This window comes from Halichoerus grypus, chromosome 7, assembly GCF_964656455.1.
Source record: "Halichoerus grypus chromosome 7, mHalGry1.hap1.1, whole genome shotgun sequence".
Classification (NCBI taxonomy): Eukaryota; Metazoa; Chordata; class Mammalia; order Carnivora; family Phocidae; genus Halichoerus; species Halichoerus grypus.
This window is the reverse complement of record NC_135718.1, coordinates 27,487,940-27,512,030: the sequence shown is the minus strand read 5'-3', so window position 1 is coordinate 27,512,030 and position 24,091 is coordinate 27,487,940. Positions and strand designations below refer to the sequence as shown.

The following is a 24,091-nucleotide window of genomic DNA, read 5'->3' as shown; positions in this document are numbered from 1 at the left end:
TCCATGTCCCCTCGATTCCAGGACCCTCCCTGGCCCCATGACCCCTGACCTTCCAAGTGACCTCTCTGGACCTTGACCCCCGTGACTGTTCTTCCCATCATCCCCTGTGACTCTGGCCTTGGCTCCCCTTGGGGGTCTTACTGGTCTGGGCCTCCCAAGGAAAATGTGGGGGAGGCTCTGGCCCCTCTTCCTGAGCTTCCTCACAGCAACTGCTGTCCCTGGACCCTCACTGCGGAGGCCATCCAGAGAACTAGATGCCACCCCGCGGATGACCATCCCCTATGAAGGTTAGACACCCCTCCCCCAACTTTGAAAGGCAGCGGGAGCCAGGTCTGGGAGTAGAGAGGCAGCCCCAGGGCCGGGCTCACTGCTCCCACTCTCCAGAGCTCTCCAGGACCCGGCACTTCAAGGGTCAAGCCCAGAACTACTCAACACTGCTACTGGAGGAGTCCTCCGCAAGACTGCTGGTTGGAGCCCGAGGTGCCCTGTTCTCTCTCAATGCCCGTGACATAGGAGATGGGGCTCACAAAGAGGTTAGCCCCCAGAGCCTGGAGTGCCTGGAAGGTCTCCAGCTTTATAGCCCTCTGGTCAGATAGCACTGCCCTTCCCAAGCCAGGTCTCCTTTACCATCCAATGGCACTCCTGAAACTTCTGCACCTCAGTTTCCCCTGTTTCCTGCAGTCCTGTCACCTGGTCCCACAGACAAGGGTGAAAGACAAGGGTACTGGGGTTAGCACATCAGCCCCTTCCTTTCCCCGTCTCCAGATCCGCTGGGAGGCCTCCCCAGAGATGCAAAGCAAATGTCATCAGAAAGGGAAAAACAACCAGGTATGTGGTCTGCCCTGTCCCCAGCTCCTTTCCTTCTCTTCATTTGGGGATGTCAGGGTTGGTGGGGACACAGATGGAGAGGTATGGATCAGCCAGTCAGTTGGAGCAACCACAACAAACACGTGAGTGTAGCCGGAGTGGCAGGCCCTAGGTGCAGCACTTCTAAGCCAAGCATCTGGTGACCTACCGGCTTGGCCTATAGTGGCCTCTTATTAGATTATTATTCTGGGCTCCTGAATAATAATCATGAGAGCAATAAGTAATCTCCAATAAATGCTGACTTAGCTGTTATCTCTCCTAATTCTAAAATAACCCTATGAAGTAGTTTTATCCTCCATTTTACAGATGTAAAAAATGAGGTTTGGTCAAGGAATCGCTCAAGTACCCGGTACACCATGGAGGGGTGGTAGTGAATTGCTAGCTCTTTCTGGCTAAAGAACAGGGTGTCTGCGGGGGTCCCAGGTCGGGCTATGGAACAGATGCCTCTGGGGGCGCCCGAGTGGCTCAGTCAGGTTGAATGTCTGACTCTTGGTTTCAGCTCAGGTCATGATCTCAGGGTCGTGGGATGAAGCCCTGCTTCGGACTCCCCACTCACCTCAGGCTCCTCTGGTTCCTGGGGCTCCCACTCAGCAGGGAGTCTGCTTCCCCTCTCCCTCTCCCTCTGCCCCTCCACCCGCTCATGCTCTCTCCCTCTAAAATAAAACAAATAAAACTTTAAAGAGGCACCTCTAAGAGACTCCATCAAAGATGCCTGCTGGTACAGCGTGTGGCATGGGCAGAAAGCAGGGCTGGTGAGGCAAGTGGAACCCAGGTCACAGAGCACTGTAAGTGCCCAACAGGGGATGGCTTTTACCCTGTGACAACGGACACCCTCACCACTTGGTACTTTATAGACTCTCCAACTTTAGTGTGCACATGAAGCCCCAGGGTATGTTATAAATGCAGATGCTAACTCAGTAAGCCTGGGGAAGGGCCCAAGATTCGGCAGTTCTAACAAGCTTCCAGAGGAAACTGATGCTGCCGGTTCCCAAGCCACACTTGAGGTAGCAAAGCTTTAGGACAACACTTCCCAAAGCATGTTCTGAGGAACGCTAATTTTCAAAAGAAGGGCTTAATGGTCACATGAGTTTGGGAAGTGCTGTATGCTCAATCCCACAATGCACAGCAACATCCTTAAGGCTCTGAAAAATCCCCTGGAAAGGCAAGTTTTAGCCATGGTTTCCAACTTATTTGACCAGAGTTCCTCCCTCACCCCCCTTTTCTTATGTAAACATCTTGGGGAAACACTACTACAGGAATATTAATCCTGCCCCAAGCACTAGAAGGATTAAAATAGAGTGAGTCTGGAGGCAGGAAAGACAACATGGGTTGGGAGCATCATGGGGGTCGGAGGAGGGAGACCTGAGCAGGCTAGTGGAGAGAAGGGACAGATACACCGAGGGAGGGAATGGGATGAGACAAAGAGGTCTGCATGGATTCAAACCCTGGGTAACAGGCAGGAGGAAGAATCATTAACAAGGCAAAGTCAAGGTGTCAGCTTACGGCATTTAACGGGCAGAGAAGAGCAGTGTGGCTGGAGGGGGTGAGGAAGGGGCAGAGCCCTATCATGCAGGGGCAGAAGTGGTGGGACTCCATGTTCAGGACTCTGGTGAGCCACCAAAGTTTTTTTTAAATACAGCAGTGACATGATTTGGTTTACATTTTTAAAATATGCCTTGGAAAGTGGGTTGCCAGAGGGTGCTGATGGGTAGAATATCTCTGGAAGGAGACTGCAGACAACGGTAACAGCAGTCCCCTTTGAAGGCAACAGGGATAAAAGGAGATGCTCTGTTTACAACATATCCCTTTGTACCTTTTGAATTTTACACTGCATACATGTATTCCTCATTCACTGGATAAATAGGTAGCTTTATAGAGTGGCGGAGGCTTGGGAGAACAGTCAGGCAGTCCCTAAATTTGTTCAGGGAAGAGGTGACAGCGGTAACATGGACTAGGGTGGTGGAGGTGAAGGGGAAGTGGACTACATCAGGAGACACTTACGACAAACAATCCTGGAGAAGGACTGAATGTAGGGTGAGGGAGTGGGAGGCAGCAAGCCTGACTCCTGGTATCTAGACTGAGTAATAGGATGGATGGATGGAGTGAGGTGGGAAAGACTGGATGAACAGGTTTAGGAGGGAAGATGCGGGTTAGGGAGGACGGAATGAGCTTGGTTTGTGACGAGGTGAGTTTGATGTGTCCGTGGACTATCAGATGGAGAGAGGGCCAGAGCCTGGGGATAGATTTGGTAGTGTCACCCCAAAGGGTGTGTGGGGGCTCCAGGACGGGGGCACTGCTGAGAAGGAGATGTGAGAGAAACATCTCAGGGTGGCGGGAGCCCTGGGGGCCCCAGGACTGGGGATGCAGGGGCCTGCGGGAAATGCAGGAGAAGCTGGCTAAGTGTTTCAGGTAATCCTAACAGTGAGAGAGAAGCAAGAAGAGGGCTCATGCCACTGGGAAGCCAAAGGACAGTGAGTGCCAGGGAGTAGTCTGTGTCCCGGACAGTGAGCAGGCCCACTGGGATCTCAGAAAGAACCACGTCCCGTGGTGGGGGCAAGAGCTGGACGACAAAGCTAGAATTTTGATTAATGGAAAAGGCCTCTAAGCAGGCTGGGGGCTCAGCCCTCCCCCACCCACCCCACAGACGGAGTGCTTCAACCATGTGCGATTCCTTCAGCGGCTCAACGCCACCCACTTCTACACATGTGGGACTCATGCCTTCCAGCCCCTCTGTGCAGCCATTGTGAGTATGCCTGCCCCAGCCCTGATTGCTGGTCCCAGGCCCCTGGCCCCTGGTCCGTGGCCCCAGACTGGTCTGACCTTGGGCCACACCCCTGCCTGTCCTGGAGACCACTGACTTCTGGCCCCATATTCCCCCAGGATGCTGAGGCCTTCACCTTGCCAACAAGCTTCGAAGAGGGGAAGGAGAAGTGTCCTTACGACCCAGCCCGTGGCTTCACAGGCCTCGTCATTGGTGAACATGCTGTCCTCCCCACCCCGGCCCCTCACCCACCAGCATGCTACTTGTGGGACATGGATCCCGTTGCTAGGACTTGCCACCCATGTGTGTTATGCGCCTTGTTGTATGTGACATGTCTCATGCTTAGCATGTCTCTGCTCCAGATGGAGGCCTCTACACAGCCACACGGTATGAATTCCGGAGCATCCCTGACATCCGCCGGAGCCGCCACCCGCACGCCCTGAGGACTGAGGAGGCACCAATGCACTGGCTCAACGGTCAGGAGATTGAGGCACAGGATGCTGGGGGGGTGGGCAGGGCACTGTTTCTTCATCTTTACTCCCTTGGGCAGTTGACCGTCCCCTCCCTAAATTCCCAGGTGAAGCTGTCTATTCCTGTGTGGTGCTGACTGAGGGGTGGTGGTGGAGGGGATCCCCAGCCTGTCTCAGAGGCCGCTTGAACTGTCCAACCCACAGATGCTGAGTTTGTCTTCTCTGTCCTGGTGCGGGAGAGCGAGGCCAGTGCAGTGGGTGATGACGACAAGGTTTACTACTTCTTCACGGAGCGTGCCACTGACGAGGTCCCCAACAGCTTTGCTCAGAGCCGCAACAGCCACCGTGTGGCCCGTGTGGCCCGTGTGTGCAAGGTGAGTAGGACCAAGTTCAGGGCAAGAATGTGGAAGCTGAAGCTCTGACGCTGACCCTGTGCCCCTGCCTCCCCAGGGAGACCTGGGAGGAAAGAAGATCTTGCAGAAGAAGTGGACCTCCTTCCTAAAGGCGCGTCTCATTTGCCACATTCCCCAGTATGAGATGCTACGTGCTGTCTGCAGCCTGGACGCTGACGTCTCAGCCCGCACGCACTTTTATGCGGCCTTCACGCTGACCACACAGTGGTCAGTGCAGGGACAGTGGGGAGAGGAGGAACTGGGGACAGCATGGGGGCTGAGCAGAGGTCAGTGAGGGTACGATAGGATCCCTTGTGGGGAGGCTGGCTGCAGAGAGAGACTTTCAGGTACACCCAGTTAGCCTGGGGCCAGAGGCCACAGTGGCCTACTGACCCTTAGGAGAGGCCCTGAGGCCTAGAGCTGTGGGGTCGGCCAGGGTAACAGCGGGCTTCAGGCTGGGCAGGTGGCAGGGGGGCAGGTTCCACTCAGTGTGGCTCAGCCCCTTCCCCTATGTCCCTTCCTAGGAAGACCCTAGAGGCCTCAGCCATCTGCCGCTACGACCTGGCCGAGGTGCAGGCTGTCTTCGCAGGTCCCTACATGGAATACCAGGATGGTGCCCGGCGCTGGGGCCGCTATGAGGGTGGGGTGCCGGAGCCCCGGCCTGGCTCAGTGAGTGCCCAAGCCTAGGGTCAGCGCTGGGTGGACAGAACCCCTGGGAGGGGCAGAAGGATCTAGCCTTGGGGGTGGCGGGGGACGGGCAGGCAGTAGATTCCTGAGGCTCGCCACCTCTGTCCCCCACCCCAGTGCATCACAGATTCATTGCGCACCCGCGGCTACAACTCATCCCAGGATTTGCCATCCCTGGTCCTGGACTTTGTGAAGTTGCACCCACTGATGGCCCGGCCCGTGGTGCCCACACGCGGACGGCCCCTGCTGCTCAAGCGCAATGTGCGCTATACACACCTCACAGGGACGCCTGTCACCACGCCTGCCGGGCCCACCTATGACCTGCTCTTTCTGGGCACAGGTACTTCTGACCCCTGGTCTGAGCCCTTTGGTTACTGAGTCCTTGATCCTCGTTGACCGCTAATCCCCTGGATGACTTTTGATCACAAAACCCTGGTGGCCATTGATGTTGATTCTTCATTGAACACTCACTACTGGTCCCCGATGACCACTGGCTCTGGGTAACTGCTGAATCCTGTCACCAAACACAGTGATATTTGACCCTGATCACTAATGCTTCTGAACCCAGTCATTTCTGCCATGACTAGCCCAGAGTTCCCAGCGTCTATGAGGAACTGCTACTGCCTGAGTCCTTGTCCCTGATCTCATGACTCCCGAGCTGCTCCCATTAGGCTATTGCAGGGGACCAAAACCAGATTCCACTGTTGGGTTCTGACCCTCTGTCCACTCCGTACCAGTCGATGGCTGGATCCACAAGGCCGTGGTGCTGGGCTCTGGGATGCACATTATCGAAGAGACGCAAGTGTTCAAGGACCCCCAGTCTGTGGAAAATCTGGTCATCTCTCCAATGCAGGTAGCCTCTGACTCATGACCCTCAGTACGGCTTTGCCAGAATAGGGGGAGGGAGTGGGTGGCTGGGCAGTGGCCATGTGTGTCTGTAGGTGGGAGTTGGGGGTGTTGCCAACCAGCTTTGCTCTCTGGCTCCCAGCATAGCCTCTACGTGGGGACCCCTAGTGGCGTCATCCAGCTACCACTGTCTAGCTGCTCCCGCTACCGCTCCTGCTATGACTGCATCCTGGCCCGGGACCCCTACTGTGGCTGGGACCCCAGCACCCATGCCTGCACCGTATTCAGCAGGTCCCAGGGGAGCAGGTGAGAGGTGGGGGGGTGAGGGTCCCACGTGAGCGGGGAATCAGGGCCTGAGCGGGGAGGAAGGCCTGCCGGCTGTGGGGGACGTGGGGGCCATTGGCGACAGCCCCACGGATGCTGCCGCTGGGGAAAACTAAAGCTTAGTTCCCCTGTCCCTGAATCCAGGACAGCCCTGATACAGGACATGGAGAGAGGCAACCGAGGCTGCGAAGGCAACAGGGACACAGGTAAGTGACCTTCACAGGCTGCACAGCCCGTCCTCTCTACACTGATTGTCATTTACCTGTGCATGTGTGGCTCTGAACGGCCGCGTCTGTGGGCTTTCGTCCAGGATGTCCCAGCAGAGTGTGGCAGAGTAAGTGCTTCACAGACGGTTGTTGCCCAAAAGAACCATAAATGAGGAGACAGGCTCAAGACGTGAAGTCTTTGTCACTTCTGGAGCTTATAGCCAAGTTGGGGGGGGGCAGACAATTAAATGATCACCCAAATAATTATTTCATTGGTTTTTGTTACAAAAAGAATACTAACAACTATGACAAGGGTTTGAAGCATAATGGGTACTTCCCTGAGGAAAATCAGATGACTGAGCTGATGCCTGAAGAGCAAAAGTTAATCGCCACAGCGAATATGTACTGAGTACATATTCATGACAGGTGCTGACTGAATACTTACACACACGATCTCACTTACTCTCCCAGCATCCCTGGGAGACAGGTGCCACAATCCCCATCCCCATGAGGGGCAATCTCTCTGAGGTCCAGGGAGAATAAGTAAACTACCCAAATTAATAAGCTATTAAGTGGCAGGGTCAGAATTCAAACCTGACCCCAAGCAGCCTGACTGGAGTTTGTGCTTTTCATCACTGCTGTGCTCTTTCCTCCAAGTGAACCAGTGGAGGGCACAGAGAGGGGGGTGACACCCGAGCAGAAGGAACAGCAGGCAGATGAGCTTGGTGTGTTTGAGAAGGGGCTGGAGAAGTGGGCAGGGACCACGTTGAGGGAGGGAAGCGGCATAATCAGTATGGTGTTTTTAAAAAGATACCCCACTGCTGCATGGAGAATGGATTAGATGGGAGCCAGAGTGAGCCAGATTCCCCAATTGGGGAAGGAGAGAAGTGAACAGGTCTGAGATGGAGTCTGGAAGCAGAATCTTGGTGAGGGTTAGATAGAGCGGTGAAGGGGAGAGAGAGGCAAGGGAGACTCCCAGGTTTCTTTCTGACTTAAGCAGCTGAGTAGCTAGTGGTGCCATTCACTGTGATGACAATTCAAGGAAAAGACCTGGTATAGTTTGGGAGGGAGGCTTTGGCCTTAGTTCTTGTGCCGTATGTCCAAGAGGCCTCACACGGAGATGCCCTGCAGGTGGAAGATGTTAGAGTCTGACAGTCAGGAGAGAACCCCGGGCTAGAGGTCGAGATTACCAATCACTGGCAGGTAGCAGGAATTGAAACCACTAGGAAGGGCCAGTGCGAACCTTACATGGGAGCATGAGTGCAGGAGACCTTGGTCATTTGTCACCGTGATTCCAGAGTCTGTGCTTGGTGCTAGGGACGCTAACAGTGAACCATCTGGCCTGCCATCTCCAGTGCCCTCCCTGAGATAGACAAGCATTGACCAGTCCTGTTTCTCACCCCCCTCCAGGACCACCACCACCACTGAAAAGCCGCTCTGTGCTCCGAGGGGATGATGTCCTCCTGCCCTGTGACCAGCCATCCAACCTGGCCCGGGCCTTGTGGTTGCTCAATGGGAGCATGGCCCTGAGTGATGGGCAGCATGGCTACCGCGTGGGCGTGGATGGGCTGCTGGTGACAGACATACAGCCTGAACACAGTGGCAACTACGGCTGCTATGCTGAGGAGAATGGCCTCCGCACCCTGCTGGCCTCCTACAGCCTCACAGTCCGGCCAGCCACTCCTGCCCCAGCTCCACAAGCCCCTGCCATGCCTGGGGCACAGCTGGCCCCTGACGTGAGGCTGCTCTATGTGCTAGCCATTGCTGCCCTTGGCGGCCTCTGCCTCATCCTAGCTTCCTCCCTCCTCTATGTGGCCTGTCTTCAGGGAGGCAGACGAGGGCGTCGAAGGAAATACTCTCTGAGTCGGGCTGGCCGGGCAGGGGGCTCTGCTGTGCAGTTGCAGACTGTTTCGGGCCAGTGTCCTGGAGAGGAAGATGAGGGTGATGATGGGGAGGGGCCTGGGGGACTGGAAGGTGGCTGCCTCCAGATCATCCCTGGAGAGGGAGCCCCAGCCCCACCGCCTCCACCACCCCCACCCCCACCGGCTGAGCTGACCAATGGGCTGGTGGCTCTGCCCAGCCGGCTGCGCAGGATGAACGGCAACAGCTACGTGCTCCTGAGGCAGAGCAACAATGGAGCGCCAGCAGGGCCCTGCTCATTTGCCGAGGAGCTCAGCCGCATCCTGGAGAAGAGGAAACACACGCAGCTCGTAGAGCACCTGGATGAGAGCTCTGTCTGAGCCCAGCCTCCTAGGACAAATGCTCTTCCAAGCCAGCCTGTCTGCCCCAGGCCGGGCTGCTGCTTCCCCAACACAGCCACTCTACCTTCACCCTCCCCCCCAACTCCAGGCCCTTCTCCCAACTTTTTGATGTCCCTGCAGGGCTGGCAGAGTCAGGCCCAGCCAAAGCCCCCTCCTCAGTCTCCACAGACCCATCTGTGAGCAGCCCAGGCCAACCGGTGCTCCTCAGAGGTGGGTACTCCCTCAGGACCTGGTATTCTGTAGACCCAGTCCCAATTCCTATTCCCTTAACCCAAGCACTTGGGAGGAGAGGATGCCATTCTCCTGCCCCATTTGTCTGCTCAAACCCTTCCTCTTTCTCCCAGGCAGGGCTCTGCAGGTCCAGATGACCTCCATGTCACCACCCTCTGCATGGCCCTATGTGCTGGACGGTCCCGAAACCAGACGAGACCTCTGCCAGCCACCAGAGCCACCTGAGCCCTGCGTACATTCACACGTGCACATGGATGAATGTCTATCAGCTGGGCTGCAGGGCCCCCACCCCCATCTCCTGGTGCATTCTTGTGTTTCATCTCTCCTGGACTTTGGGTACCCTTCCAATTGCCACATCCCATCCTATCTAGTCCTCTCCCCTAGTTCCAACCCCATGTGGTGACCTCTTTGGCAAGAGCTTGGGAACAGGCCAGCCTGGGGAGGTAAGACTGTGAGACTGTGTCATTCCCCTCTTCTTCCTTAATGTGCAGCCCTCGTGAGTCAGCCTCCCCACCCCCTTGGTCACTCTCAAGAGTGACAGACAGAGCCCCAGGCATGTCCCTTCACGCACATGTGCTTACATTTCCACATGTATTTCTGAGCCTCCCTTTGCTGCCTCGGACCTGTATCTGTTGGGTTTGGTCCATGGACATTTCAGAGGGAGAGCCCTCTCCTGTTCAGCTGTCCTCTCAGACATTTCCCTAGGACGGGTGACCAACACTGCAATGAGCCAGCCTCCCTTTTGGGGACCAAGCATTTGCTACCCCTAGACCAGAGCAGGGGGAGGAGATCTGAGGTCTCATCAACCTGGCACATGAAGCCCGTTCTTGGAACTATGCAAAGGGCAGAGGCTGGGAGTTTGGATGCTTGGCTCCCATCCCTGTCCTACCTCACCGGGGCACTTTCAGGGTCCAGGGGCCTCTGAAGTTTCCATTGATATGGGACAATCAAATCCTGACTGAGCTCCCCCGTTCTCCTTGGGTGAGGATGACTGTTATTTTTGTAGCCAAGAACGTGGAATCCCCACGGATTTTTACTGCCCTTCACCCAATCTCTCCCACCTCCACCCCACAATGAATGTATTTATTGTGAGAACGGCTATACTTCTTTAGGAATGCCCCCACTCACCACCCAGGTGGGCAGAACAGGCATGAGACAGAGTGGGGAGCCTGGGCTCAGCTCCTCCCCCTCCTGTTGGTTAATAAATACCCTCTCTCCCCGCAGCTATGTGTGTTCCGCTTGGTCTAGATTGGCCTTCCCTGATCACCAGGGGGCAGGCTTCTGAGCCTATGGAAACAGTGCTGCAGGGTTGGCTCTGCTCCCTATAAAACCATTTGCAGAGAAAACTGGGATCCTCAGCTTCCATCTGGCTGCCCTGGGCAGGTACACAGGCCTTTATAAGGCTCTCACCACTCACTGAGTATGGTGATAAGGGCATGACAAAATTACAGCTGTTCAAGAATTCATACAAAGGTTTCTAGGTTTACCTCCTGACTCTCTTCCTCACCATTCCTCCCCCTTGTTTTAGCTAAGCCTAGAAGATGCTCCCTGTTTATTTCTCTTGCTTGTCCACAAGAAGCTTTTCAGTACCTCCCCTCCCCCAACAAAGGACAACATGAATTCCTTTCTGCAGAGGGGCCTGTCTTGGGGAATAGTTAGGACAAGGGCAAGCTTGTTACCACAGATCTGACCTGAGAATCACTCTCCAAGGGTCAGGACTAGATTAATCACATGGCCTTTGATACTAACCATCCTGAAGGGTTATATGTTCCGCTTCTGGTTTTAGGATAACGAAAAGTGAGGTTATATTTAAAATCTACACATATTTTGAAGACCTCAAGTGTAACCTCGAACAAGTTTATTAACCTCAGTTTTCTAATCTAAACATTCACACAGATATAAAGTGATTATCCTAATGCCAGGTTCACAGCAGGGTGGAAGATGCTAGCTCTCTAGCTCAATGGTTACAGAAAAAGGACACGGGGGATTCTTCAGATGCCAATCTTGAAAGCGCTCTCTGGGATTTGAGATCACTGTTATCAATCTGGATTTCAGAAATAAATGCCTGTAATATCCTTGAAGAGTCAGGTTTCAGGGATATCAAATAGGGAAGAATTAGGAGACGAACAAAGTCACTGCCCTGCCTCATAAGCAACGAAAAGACAGCTCTTCTTTATCCCAAGCAAAAGCTTTGGCATTAGTTTCCCTTTTGGTGGGCTCTATCTGCCTGTGTGGGCTTGGAATCCCCTGAACCCAAAGAGGAAGAACCACCTCCACTGGGGTAAGAGTCCAAAGCCTGGGTATTGGAGTTGGTGGGCAACTCTTCATGGCACTTGCGCCTGGGCTAGGGCAGCATCTTGGACCTCTCGCGGGCGCAGCCCACCCAACGTCGTCGGTTTGTTGGTGAAGGGGTGCCACTGGCCCTGGATGCTAGGGCTGTCCGTGTGGAAGGGCTTGCGGATGCGGATCACGTCCAAGCCCGACTGGTCCGCCAGCTTCTGCACCAGCGTCGTAATCTCCTCGACTGACTTGCAGTGGATGCTCTCCTCGCGCACCGCCCCGTTAACTGGCCGAAGGAAGGGGGTCGGAGGAGAGGAAGCGGATGGATCAGGGGTCAGACCAGAGGAAGGCGAGCGGGCCCAGTCTCCACCCCCCCAACCCGCCCCCAGGCGCCCTCCAGCCCTCGGCCGGCCCCACTCACGGTATTCGGCCACTACTCTGGGCACACAGCACGGCCGCGAGTTCACGTATATCACGACCCCCGGGTTCCGTCGGGCGAAGTCGGCCACCTCTCGTTCCACGAACTCCCTGAGGAAGCCGAGAAGAGTAAGCACAGCGACCCCTGACCCGGGGCGACCTCAGCCCGGAGAGCACCCCGCGCCCTTCGCCCAGTTCACCTGGCGCCGCGAGACGACGGCGCATCGCGGCTGAGGCTAAAGCTGAGACGCTGCAGCTGCTGTACGTAGCGCCCCAGCCCGTTATGGAGGACACTGGCCAGGAAGCGGCTCGGGGTCCCGCGCGCCGTCATGGCCGCAGCGCCCAGGTAGCCCAGGCCAGCCTGGAGGGGCGGCGGGGGTGGGGAGCGAGACGAACGCCGAAGCTTCCGGTTCCGGGAACACCCGCGGCCGGGAGTTTTGCTTCCGCGGTCACGGCGCGAGGCGCACCAGTGAACCGCGTTGCGGGCGAGAGGGGCGAGGGGAGGGTAGTGACGCGCGGTCCGGGTCGCGAGCCGCGCAGCTTCTGTCAGTAGAGCCGAGGGAGGACGCGGGCGCGGGGCCGAGGTGAGCGCGGGGACTGGCGGGAGCCGCCCGGTGGCGCTCTGGTCGTGGCGAGTCCCCTTTGAGGGAAGGAGCGGCGAGGAGGGCCCCCCCTTGGGGGCTAGCGCGTTGGGGTCAGGAACGACGCAGGCGGCGGTAGAGATGGGCACGACGAGGAGATCCCCTGGCCGGGCGGGAGTGGTGAAGAGATGATCTAGAGAAAGTAGAGCGGTGAGGCGGTGGCTGTACGGGGCCATAGAGATAGAGAGCCGGATCGAGGCCCACGGACTGAAAGATGGGCATAGATGTGAAGTAGCAATGCAGAGGGGCTGAAGAGGGTTCAGAGAGATGTTTATGAGGGACAAGTTGGAAGAAAGAAGCCACCTCGAGGGGGCTCTGTAGAGTGTGCTGTGCAGAGGATCCCTAGGGTCTGACCTAGTGAAGGCACCCAAACCAGGGACGGAAAGCATTTCAATTAGTGACTTCCTCGATTTGACTAGGAATGTGGGTACTCCTTCGAGGTGGGTACCCCCTCCGTATCCTGCTACCCCTGCGTGGGGAGTGGATGGGTCGGAGGGGCCTGCCCAGAAGCTTGGTCCCAGGCTCTCCTCGAAGACGGTACAGGAAGGAGGCTCTCCCAGCCTTGGAGGTACCAGTGTTGCCTGTAACTGCAACTGAAATCCGCCAATATTTGAGGGCACATGGGATCTCCTTCCAGGATGGCCACAGCTGCCTGCGGGCACCGAGCCCCTTTGTGAAGGCCTTGCAGCTCAAGGACCAGACTGGTGCTACTGCTTCCTTCAGCCTTTTCATTGACAAGACCACAGGCCGCTTCCTCTGCATGACCAGCCTAGCAGAGGGCAGCTGGGAAGACTTCCAGGCCAGCGTGGAGGGGCGAGGGGATGGGGCCAGAGAGGGGGTCCTGCTTGGTGAGGCCCCAGAAGCTGAGGACAGTGAGGAGGTCCGGAGGATCTGGGACCGAGCCATACCTCTCTGGGAGCTGCCCGAACCAGAGGAGGCCCAGCTGGCTCGTGTGATGTTTGGCCTTACCAAAGTGACAGATGACACACTCAGGCGTTTCAGTGTGCGGTATTTGCGGCCTGCTCGCAGCCTTGTCTTCCCTTGGCTCTCCCCTGGACGTTTGGGATTAAGAGGCCTGAAGCTACTAAGTGCTGAAGTCCGGGGAGATGAAGTGCACTATAAGGAAACCACCATTCCCCGGCCTGGTGTCTACCACAATCTGTTTGGGTTACCACTGATCAGTCGGCGAGATGTTGAGGTGGTACTGACAGGTCGAGAGCTGGACAGCCTGGCCTTGAACCAATCCACAGGACTGCCCACCCTTGCCCTACCCCGAGGAACTGCCTGCTTACCCCCTGCCTTGCTCCCTTACCTTGAACAGTTTCGACGTATTGTGCTCTGGCTGGGAGATGACCTTCGGTCCTGGGAAGCTGCCAAGTTGTTTGCCCGAAAACTGAATCCCAAGCGATGCTCCTTGGTACGGCCTGGGGACCAGCAGCCCCGTGCCCTGGAGGCCCTGAACCAAGGCTTAAATCTTTCTCGTATTCTGCGTACTGCCCTGCCTGCGTGGCACAAGTCTATCGTATCTTTCCGGCAGCTTCGGGAGGAGGTGCTAGGAGAACTGTCAAATGTGGAGCAGGCAGCTGGCATCCGCTGGAACCGCTTCCCAGACCTCAATCGTCTCTTGAAGGGACATCGGAAGGGGGAGCTGACAGTCTTCACAGGTGAGCCCTTGGGAAATCACTACTTGGGGTAAGAGGCAAAGGATCAGGCGACAAAAGCATGTGGGTTTGGGCCATGGCAAATCTTAAAGAGGAGGTTTCTCCCAACTTTGAAGCCCTTGCTCCAGGTCTTGGTTTTAAGGGTAGAACTTTCCTCCCTCACCCAGGTCTGTGTTCAACCCCCCTGCAGGGCCAACTGGCAGTGGAAAGACGACATTCATCAGTGAGTATGCCCTGGATTTGTGTACCCAGGGGGTAAACACACTCTGGGGTAGCTTTGAGATCAGCAACGTGAGACTAGCCCGGGTCATGCTGACACAGTTCGCTGTGGGGCGGCTAGAAGAGCAACTGGACAAATACGACGAGTGGGCAGACCGCTTTGAGGACTTGCCTCTCTATTTCATGACTTTTCATGGGCAGCAGAGCATCAGGTAAGATTCCAAGGCCTAGGGTTTTCAAAGAATGGAAGGGCAGGAGAACAGATCCCCAACAGAATTTTCAGGAATGCTGGCTTTTCTGCTGGGATGGTTTAAAGAGACTACTTATAATTGACTCTTGAATTCATTGCCTTTTCCTCTTCCCAGGACTGTAATAGACACAATGCAACATGCAGTATACGTCTATGACATTTGTCATGTGGTCATCGACAATCTGCAGTTCATGATGGGGCATGAGCAGCTGTCCACAGACAGGTGACATCCTCTTGTCTCTCTGGAACCCACTTGAACACGCAATTCTTCTCACGCAGTTGGCCCCTAGGCACGCACACTGTACTCTTTTGTTTTCTGACATGTGTGTTTGCACACACCACCCCATACGTATTTCTGTCTCATAGAGGTGTGGGTTGTGGCAGTAGGAAGTATGGATAGGGACCTAAGTGTGAGTCCTTGGGTAGAGTGGGTTGGGGCGGTTTGTGGGGAGATGTGAATGAATCGAGTGTGGGTATGTTCTTGTCCTTCTCTCTGTGTCTGATAATGTCTTTACTTTGATGGGGTTGGGGCAGGATTGCAGCTCAAGACTACATCGTTGGGGCCTTTCGAAAGTTTGCAACAGACAATAGCTGCCATGTGACACTGGTCATTCATCCCCGGAAGGAGGATGATGATAAGGAACTGCAGACAGCATCAATTTTTGGTTCAGCCAAAGTAAGTGGCCTTTAGAGGAGCCCAAGTTTTGGAGAGTAGAGGGGACAGGTGTGACCAGGGATGGCCTTCATTCAGCCTTAAATCATCTTGACTGTCCACCTGGAAGAGGCAGGAGACAGCTGCCTCTGGGGCCATGACATGCGGAACACATGTGCTAGGAATATAAAGGCTGATAATAGTTGGTCCTTTGCCTTCACATCGGAGCTCACATCGTCCAGTGGGGAAAATAGTGAGACAGTGATTATAACTCAGTATAAGAGCTATGATAGGCAACACAGGTATTTGGGGAACAATGAGACATCTGAGTCAGCCTGGACATCTGGAGAGACTTCCTTGCCCATTTGGGGAGAGGAGGTATCAAAAGAGGTTGGGTTGAGTTCTGGCAGACAGTAAGTGTTAAATAATCGAATAAATGGGAGGGCTTTCTGGGCAGCAGGACCAACCCGGTCCTGGAGCTTCCAGGGATATGCTGAGTGCCTGTTACATGCTAGGCCTGGGCTGGGCACAGGGAATCCAGGGTGAGGAGCACAAACTATGCCACCATGGAACAAACATGGAGCTGGGGAAGAGAGTGACACAGAAGTGCAAAGATGGTGGTTCTTTCTTTATGGGGATCAAGAATGGTCTCTGATGAAGTGTGACATTCAGACCGAGACCTGAACGATAAGAAGCTGGGGTTGAGTGGGGTGGTGAGCTGTGGAGAAGCGTCACAAGCAGAGGAGTCCGGGGCAGTGAGGTAGTCAAGGAACTGAAAGACAGGTGGCCCCATCATCATGGTCAGTAGTTCAGGGAGCTTTGCCATTCTTCCCTGGACCTTCAGCCTTCCTTTCTGCTTCTCTCTGCTCTTCCTCCTTCTGCCCCCATCCCCCAGGCAAGCCAAGAAGCGGACAACGTTCTGATTCTACAGGACAGGAAGCTGGTAACTGGTCCAGGGAAACGGTATCTGCAGGTGTCCAAGAACCGCTTTGATGGAGATGTAGGTGTCTTCCCACTGGAATTCAACAAGAGCTCTCTCACCTTCTCCATACCACCAAAGAGCAAGGCCCGGCTCAAGAAGGTCAAGGATGACAATGGGCTAGTGACCAAAAAGCCTTCTTCTGGCAAAAAGGGGGCTGTGCCCCAGAACTCCAAGACTTGCTTGGGTCAGGCCCACCACCCCTACCAGCCAGACCCCTCCAAGCCCTCAAGGTGAAGGCAGTGCAGAGCTGGACACTGAAATGAGCCTGACAGAACAGGCTGGGACACAGACTTTCTTAGCCCTCTGCTAAGGCTACCTCTGTCTTGTGGTCCTAAGCTAGGGACCCTCCTCCGTTAGAGGGGCCTAACCTAGGGCAGAATTCCATACTGAGAGAATTCAATTTAACAGATATCTGAGAGCCTCCAGTGTGCCGTATACAGCACTGACAAGACAGGTGAGGCCCCTGCTTCTCTAGAACCCACGATCTGGTAAGGGAGACAAGAAAAATAATACAAAACAGTGTCAAATAGTGAGATATACTATGAAGAAAAAACAGTAATGCAATAATGCTTACAGGCTAGTTTAAGGTCTGAATAGGTATCTCTAAGCAGAGGACCCTGGAGATGGGGCCTAAAGAACTAGGATTGAGCCATGTGAACATCTGGAGAAAGAGGGATCCAAGCAGAGGGAAAATTAGACACACAGGCCCTGTGGTGGGAATGAGCAAATTGAGTGCAAAGCCCTGGGTTCAGGCCCCCTGAACCTGGAAGGGAATAGAGGACTTCTTGCCAAAACTCCAGCCTAGGTTTCTGGAGCCACAGGGTGATACACGGTGGGTATCAGACTCTGCTGCCTCCTCTGGACCCTGCCATGTGGTGGCACTTGCTACCATTGGATCCTAGGTGCTTGGCCCTGTAATATCAGGGCCCCAAAGGTGGAAGCTGGCTGGAGAAGAAAGCTGTGAACCCAGAGTGCCTGCCACCTGGACACTGATTCCATGTTATGCTGCCTCAGACCACTGGAGTGGACACAGTCATGACTTTTTGTAGAGCCTTTTCTAGTTTTACTGAAAAAAATTTTCCATTGCCTTTGTTTCTGTGTTTTTTCTTATTTGTCCACCAGATGTCTCCCCAGTCTATAACTGGATTTTCCTCTTGATTTGAATAGGGAGTCTGAGCTGTGCACTCCCAAGGAAGCAGGGGCATTAAAGGGCCTTGACCCACACATCCCTTTACGCCTCTTCTTGGCTTAGGGATGACAGGATGGTGCCTCTTTATCCCTATCTTCCCTGAGGATCTCCATGTGATCCCTGGCAGAGGTGTGGGTCACTGGGCCACATGCCTAGGCCCTGCCTGACCGGCTGTCCCTAGGTGATACAAGCCACTCACTGACCTCTCAGTGTGGACACATGCTCAATGTCTTATCTGGCTCCCCATCCATTTCCCTCGTCCTTGTACACTCAGTATTTCTCTTACGTTCGTATGTGTCAGAACTCCTGGGACTCTAAAAATGCAGAACCTAGGGCCTACTCTCTCCCCAATAAACACTCACACAGACGTTTTTAATTCTGAAGGTCTGAGGAAAGGTACAGGATTCCTCATTTTTAACAAGTACTGAAGGAGATTGTACAGTTAGAGGCCTTGTCAGAAATAGTCCTAAATGAGGGCACTTTCCCATCTCACTTCCTGTGATAGCCTAAAGTCCCATTGTCCCTTTAGATTTGCATGCAAGGATAGTCAGAATGCAAGATGTTCTGAGGGCGCTGGGGAGAAGGCTTTTGTAAGGGTGAGCAGAGGTTTCCTGCTCCCTTGAAGCAGGTCTGCCTTACCAAGTTCTCCCAGTCCACCTAAGGGGGCTGCTTCTGGGGCCCTGTGGAAGGCTCTGGGGTCTCTGGTCTGTTGTGTGTGAGAACTGTGGCTACAACTGTCTCCTGAAACAGACCCTGGAACAAAGCTGTTCTCTGGGGAAGAACCTGCGGGGGAGGAAGGGGGTAGCTCCTCCAGGGCCTCCCTTCTTGGGGGTCTCTCCCAGACTGGCTGGAGCCAGGCCTCCTAATCCCGCAGTAATCATTCCCAGCCGCTGGCTGGTCTATGCCTCATCCAGGATCTGTAACACTGAACGTCAGCCATACCTTCCAGATGCACGCCACCGGGTCATTCCTACCTCTAAGGATTCTGGTCTACTGGGAACGCCTGGTGTGTTCTCAGGAAATCCTTGAGGGATTTCCATTAGGGCCTTTGTGAGGTCTCTGCCAATTGGGGACAGAGGGATAGATACACACTTGCCTGTCTGTCTTGCCCTACACTCCTAGCAGACTCCCCCCACACAGCACAAACCAGAATGATGGGAGGCGAAGTTAATGCTCCCCCAGCCCCACCCCCTACACACATTCCTTTGCACACCTGTCTTAAACTCCTCACATCAAGACTAAAGTACGTTCAGGAGTCTCTGGAGCCTAGAAAGCAGTGGGGGATCCCTGGGTCCTATGTAAGGTCCCTGGGAGCCACGTCCCTATACCCAACCAGAGTGGATTGAGGCAAATTACCTGGGCTCTGCCTATATCCAATTGAATATTAAGAATCTCCCTGAGAGTTCAGGAAGGGCTTGGCCAAGCAGGGTCCAGCTGGATCTGCAGCCCTGTCCTCAGATTTAGTGTCATTTTTATCTGTGAGGGGGCATCTTGGGTCCTCCAGTAGCTTCTTTACTACAGGTGGGTTTGAGAAGAGACTAAATTCACTGGACTCCTGCTGCCCAAGTACTCAGGCTGCAAGTATGGCCCAGATACCTGTAGATACCACAGTCTGTGCCTTCCCACAGGCTGCCTTGGGTGCCACGGGGGGAGCCCTAGGTGCCTCCCTGCAATACAGGGCAACTTCCTGTTTGTGCCTGTGGGTGGAACTTTATGAGTCGAAGGGAAGCCTGGCCATGCTCTGTGGGGGGCCAGAACTGGCAAACATGCTCACCTGGGCAGACACCTACTCCGGGGGAGGGGAGGTGCTGGTTCTGCTAGGGCAGTTCCGACCGACCGCAGGGTGGGGCGGGGTCTGTTTTGGTGAAACCCGAGCCGTCTTTGTCTGCTTCCTAGGGGTTTTCCTTGTTCCCGGGGAATGAGCTGAGAGTGGACCCGGTTTGGCTCCCTACAGGGCAGGGCAGGGGCAGTAAAGCCCTATCGTCAACTTGGTTAGGGCGGCCAGGTAGTTTAGTTCTCGGTCACGTGCTGCTCGTCCCTTCCCCAGGTCGAAAACCAAATCCAGAAAGCTGTGAAGTCGGAGGCCAGAGGGGCAGCCTCAGGCCACCGTCGAGCTACCGCTGGGCTGGGTACCGGGTCGGCTGTTGCGGGGGTGCTGGGCAGACCACTCCCCTCCCTGGGTCGGGGGCGCGGCCTCAGCCGCCCCGCCCCGCTCCACCAGGCCGGGCCAGGCGGGCGCCCGGAGTCCGGAGCCCGGAGCTGGCTGGGAGCCGGCAGATCCACGGCGAGGAGGTGCCCGCGCTGGAGCAGGAGCCGGGCGGGAGCTGGAGCCGCGGCGCAGGTGGCGCTGGGTGAGTGGTGGGGCCGTGGAGGTGTCGGAACTCCAGCCTCCGGCACATCCCGGCCCCGGAGCGAACTTTCCCGGTCTGGGGAAGCCGGGGGTTGGCGTGAGGAGGGGGTCCTATTCTGGGGTGGGGGCGGGGGTGCACGCGGGGAGCCTGAACAGGGAACCGAGACGGAAACTCACACCGAGGGGTTCACACACGCGCGCACACAGACCCACGCACTTGGGACACACGAACACACGTGCACTCAGGAAAGGACGCGCCCAGTGGGTTACCCTTGCAGTCCCTGGAGCAGCGCCACGGGCCCACACGGACCCCCAGCGGACAAGGTGCTCTGCTGTCGCGTACTTGACGCGAGTGGGAGAAAAGGGCTGCCCGGCGACCGCCGACGGGGGCGGGCCGGGTGGGACACCTCCGGAGGTTCCTGCTTCCTGGCCGCCCACAGGTGAAGACTAAGACGTAAACAGGCGCCGAGCACGTGATCGCTTCGGAGACAAGTGGGCTGTGCTTCCCCACCCCCGCATCAGGGCGAGGACCTCCCTCCCCAGTCCTGGGCGAGTCTGCGAGGTCTCCTGTCGGGCTGTATTCCATTCTCCGCCTCAAGAAATGTTAAGCCTTCCCCCAGAAATGGGAGCACAACGCCCCCTGGAGTCCGGGTAGCGCAAGACTGAAGACTGTAGGGCTCGGTGGGGTTACCTGGGCTCCGCTCCTTCCTTCACCCGAACGCGTTCATTGTGCCCTCATCCCTGAAGGTATCGGAGGAGGGCGCTATTTTTGATGGCAGTGTACGGCAACCCCCGCCCCATACCTCCAGTCTGGGGAGCAGCTGCCTGAGCGCCGGTGGTCTCCTTCCTGCCACCACCCCTCCTTGCAGAACTGGGACCTCCTCCCCTCACTGTAGGAACAGAAAGCCCACTCTGCAAGAGTGGGAGTCCTCCTTTCCCAGAGAATGCACGAGGGTAAATGTGCCCTAAGTACGGGAGTGGGCCCATCTCCCTGCCCTAGAAGGGAGGATGAGCCCCCTCTCCAGGGAATGAGGGAGTGGGCAGCGGCCCTCTGCCTCCCTCCCTGCCCCACCCTCCACCCCTCCACACATGCTGAGCCCAGCTGCTGCCTGAGCTTCTGGGCTGGCTGCCAGAAAGGGGAGGAGGCTCCTGGTGCCCCAAGAGGCTGGGATCAGGGCAAGGCCAGAGGAGGGGTCTCTACGGGGGGGAAGGGGGGGCTCAGTCTGTTCTTGTGAGGATCAGGGTCTGGGGTGAGCCTGAGGGTGGTTGGGCTATGTCTCCCTTTCCAGGGAAAAAGAAAGAAAAACAACCCCTTTCCATAGAGCTAAAAATAGAGCTGAGAGCCGGCCAGGGCTGTGGCCTGGAAGGGGGGGATGCTCCTTCCTGGGGCAGAGGAGCTCTGGCAGGCCTTGGCGTTGGGGGTGGGGATGCAAGTAGGGGGTGGGAGGCGGTCCTTGCCTAGGGCTGTGGGCATTTGCTGACCTGACTGGGGCACAGAGACCCCTCGGGGAAAGTCTGTGTGGTAGAATGTTTGTGAAACACCACGTGTATGTGTAAGTTGTCTGAATGAGACCACCAATGTGTGAAAGATGCTTAGGAGAGGAAGCCCATTTGAGATTGTGCCTCGGTAGGAAGGACTTTGAGTCTATGCGAAAGACTCTGCACAACAAGATGTGTGACAGTTTGTGTGTGAGTTGGCCTGAAAGATTATGGAAAGAAGGAACATGGAACCACGTGATGGATGAGACTGTGTGATTGTGGCTGCAGGGGACTGAATGTGGGAAAGGTCGTGTGGGTGTTATGAAGACTGTGTTGTTTGCAAGAGGGTGAGAATATCTGTGACCCTGAGAAGACAGAGGAGTGTTGTCAGCTGTGAGGCTGCTGTAGGTTCGGACTGTAGGTTTGGACCGCCTCAACCCAGTGACTGTTGGGGAGGGAGGGCAGGGGCTGCCGCTCTCCCAGCAATGACCTCTGTCTTAACAAATGATTCTGAAGGAAGGTTGGGGAGCAGACAGCTGCGCCCGGGACAGGCCTGGGCTCGCGGGGTCGAGAGGGTACAGTGCTGGGGAGCCGGGTAGGGGCCCCCAGGGTTGGGGGGGTGACGGTGTATTCTCCGAATGTGTCGCCAGGTGGCGCCACCTCCGCAAACCCGAATATGCCTCTATCTACCGCTGGGGGTGGGGCAGGCACGGCCCGAGCCTGGGTCCCCGACCGGTCCTGGGAAGCAGGGGCCCGGCAGCCGGGGAGGGTTGGGGGGGCAGCTGACCCTCGACGCCCCGCTCCGGACTCCGAAACCGGAGAGTGTGTCTTGCGGGGCAGGCTTCGATCGAGGAGCGGAGGGGGAAGGGCGGCCGCTGTGGCGCCCGGCCCTTTGTGCTCGAACAATGACCAGCTGCCGCTGGCCCCGGGGCCCGAGTAGGGGTAGAGGGTGACCCGCCGCCGCCGCCGAGTCCAGAGCCGACCGGGCTTCGAGGGGAGGGGGGGGAATCCTGAGTCCCGTGGCGCGGTCCCCGCGTGCGCCCGGCCGGCCTCGCGTGACGCGGGGTGCCTGCGCGTGTCCGCGCCCGGGGCGGGGACGCCCCTCGGACCCTCCCCCGCGCTGCGCCGCCCACTCGGGCCGGACGGGGGCCGGTCGGGCCGGGGGCGCCGCGGAGGCGGGGCCGGGCCGGGCCGGGCGGCTCCGAGTGGCCGCGCGCGGGCTGGAGCCGGGCGGCAAGCCTGTGGAGCGCTGGGGGCGGCCCGGGGCTGAGCATGGAGCGGCGCGGCGGAGGTGAGGGGGGGCCGGGGCTGGGAGGCGACCTGGGGGCGCCCCCAACTTCTGCGCGGCGGAGGGCCGGTGGGGAGGCGGCATCCCCCAGCCGACCCCACTTAATGGAAGCGGAGAAAGGGGGGGGTTGCTCTGGAGGGTGGGTTGGGGGCTCCGGCTTCCTGTCGCGGAATGGGAACTCGTGATCCCAGACTTGATCCCGTTTGACTGGTCTTTGGAGTTTGGTGGGGGGAGACTTTCCCCAACTCTTCAGCCCCCAAAACAGGTCTGTGGGAGTTCAGCTTAGCCAGACCTGCCCGGGGCCCTGGCTGAACCCAGCGCTCGGCTGCCCCCAGCCCACTAAGGGTGTGTGTGTGTGTGTGTGTGCGCGCGCTGGGCCAGAGTGATTACTCAGGGAGTGCTGGGGAGAGCCAGGGGTTCCCTTTCCCACAGCCACAACGCATTTCTCAAAATGGAGCCTCCACTTGCCCCTCCTTCTCTCTCGGGCTCCCGCTCTTGGAGCCCGGCTGGCTGGGCCTGGCTTTCCAGAGGCCTGGCTCTGGCTCCCTGAGTGTCTGGCTCTCAGGGCCCAGTTTTTATATCTCTTCTGGGTTTAGGGGCCTCTGGCTCCGTGGGATTCAGGGGCCCAGACTCACTGGGTCAGCCTGTCTCCTTGTCTGCCTGACCCTGGGGCCTCTCTGAGTCTTTGTCTCTTGTCTTTTGGGTCCCTGTCTTTCTGAGTCTGTCTCTCTCCTCCCCTTACTTCTCACTTTCTCAGTGCTCACTGAAGTGGGCAAATGCAGACAGAGGTGCCAGCCTCCATTGCCCCCTAAGAAGCCCCTTCCCCACAGCTTTCTCCGTGCCCTGGAGTGGTGTGGGAGAGGGCAGGAGATGGGGTGTGCCATCTGCTTAGCCCAGGGCTGGCACTTGGTGGGTGGGCTCTGCTCTCCCCCAGGTCCCAAGCCCTAGCTCCTCCACCCTCTGTCTGGATACCTTCCTGGTTTTCAGGGTCCTTTGACTTGAGCGGGGAGGTGGAGGGTGGGCCTAGTGGAATACAACCAAGAAAGAAGGGGGTAGACCAAAGGAGTCAGATAATGTGTCTCTCCTTTCCCCACACTCCAGTGAGTGACAAGAACCAGGCTCCTGCTCACCCAGTTGGCCCTGCTTGCCACCCAGGCTCCCACCCACTCTCACACATGCTCTATCCACATACACACACTCCTCTGTACACACTTGTGCACACTCACTTTCCTGTTCGTATGCTCGTGTAAGGTGCAGGGGGGGCTAACATATAAACTCATGTGTATCTGAAGGGACATCTATCCAAAGACACTCAGAGAGTTGCACTCATACACCACGAATTCACTTATCCTATATGCAGTTATTACTTCTGCGTATTTTCTGAGGGATCCCGAAGCACACACGTACTCTTTTATGACATATTAATCCACACACATGAATAATAGGAATGTACTGATACAACTATTCAAACATACATATACTCACACACACTCATTCATGATGTTTTCACACATTTTCACAGACACACATAGTAAGTACACATTTCCACACGCCTGTGCACAGTCTCACACACACAAATAAGTACAGACACAAACTCCTGTTCCTACGCAATTCTCTGTCCACTTCTTGGCCCCCACT

The 24,091-nt window shown here is 56.4% G+C and overlaps 4 protein-coding genes across 13 annotated transcripts in view; 3 read left to right on the top strand and 1 right to left on the bottom strand.

Moving 5' to 3' along the window:
- Positions 1–154: 154 nt before the first annotated feature.
- On the top strand, positions 155–11,090 carry SEMA4G (semaphorin 4G). Of its 3 annotated transcripts, none has more exons than XM_036065012.2 (15): positions 155–287; positions 385–533; positions 766–828; positions 3,512–3,610; positions 3,748–3,841; positions 3,991–4,104; positions 4,303–4,472; positions 4,549–4,718; positions 5,015–5,159; positions 5,295–5,517; positions 5,915–6,030; positions 6,166–6,329; positions 6,492–6,553; positions 7,964–9,024; positions 9,163–11,090. In XM_036065012.2, the coding sequence occupies exons 1-14, from the start codon at positions 164–166 to the stop codon at positions 8,791–8,793; spliced, it is 2,523 nt and encodes an 840-aa protein (XP_035920905.1). In that variant the 5' UTR covers positions 155–163; the 3' UTR covers positions 8,794–9,024; positions 9,163–11,090. The 3 variants fall into 3 exon arrangements, with proteins under 3 accessions (XP_035920905.1, XP_077933341.1, XP_077933342.1); XM_078077215.1 differs by having other exon boundaries at positions 9,159–11,090; XM_078077216.1 differs by lacking the exon at positions 385–533 and having other exon boundaries at positions 235–287; positions 9,159–11,090.
- On the bottom strand, positions 10,889–12,148 carry MRPL43 (mitochondrial ribosomal protein L43). The gene is made up of 3 exons (XM_036065025.2): positions 11,943–12,148; positions 11,747–11,853; positions 10,889–11,611 (listed from the first exon to the last, which is right to left on the bottom strand). Exons 1-3 carry the CDS (start codon positions 12,071–12,073, stop codon positions 11,370–11,372), a joined length of 480 nt encoding a protein of 159 aa, XP_035920918.1. The 5' UTR covers positions 12,074–12,148; the 3' UTR covers positions 10,889–11,369.
- Positions 12,149–12,176: 28 nt separating this feature from the next.
- TWNK (twinkle mtDNA helicase) lies at positions 12,177–17,239 on the top strand. Of its 6 annotated transcripts, none has more exons than XM_036065019.2 (6): positions 12,177–12,326; positions 13,921–14,047; positions 14,235–14,475; positions 14,629–14,736; positions 15,048–15,189; positions 16,061–17,239. In XM_036065019.2, exons 3-6 carry the CDS (start codon positions 14,354–14,356, stop codon positions 16,379–16,381), a joined length of 693 nt encoding a protein of 230 aa, XP_035920912.1. In that variant the 5' UTR covers positions 12,177–12,326; positions 13,921–14,047; positions 14,235–14,353; the 3' UTR covers positions 16,382–17,239. The 6 variants fall into 6 exon arrangements, with proteins under 6 accessions (XP_035920912.1, XP_035920907.1, XP_035920906.1 ...); XM_036065014.2 differs by having other exon boundaries at positions 12,184–13,800; XM_078077218.1 differs by having other exon boundaries at positions 12,195–12,326; positions 13,021–14,047.
- A 2,039-nt stretch (positions 17,240–19,278) lies between these two features.
- Positions 19,279–24,091, top strand: part of LZTS2 (leucine zipper tumor suppressor 2) — a 10,432-nt gene continuing 5,619 nt past the window's right edge. For 2 of the 3 annotated variants that reach the window (XM_036065024.2, XM_036065021.2), the window contains exon 1: positions 21,145–22,456. The gene's annotated coding sequence lies outside the window, so the exon portion shown is untranslated. Of the gene's footprint in view, positions 19,688–21,144; positions 22,457–24,091 lie in introns of those variants that run through there. The other variant, XM_036065022.2, reaches the window with a different exon arrangement.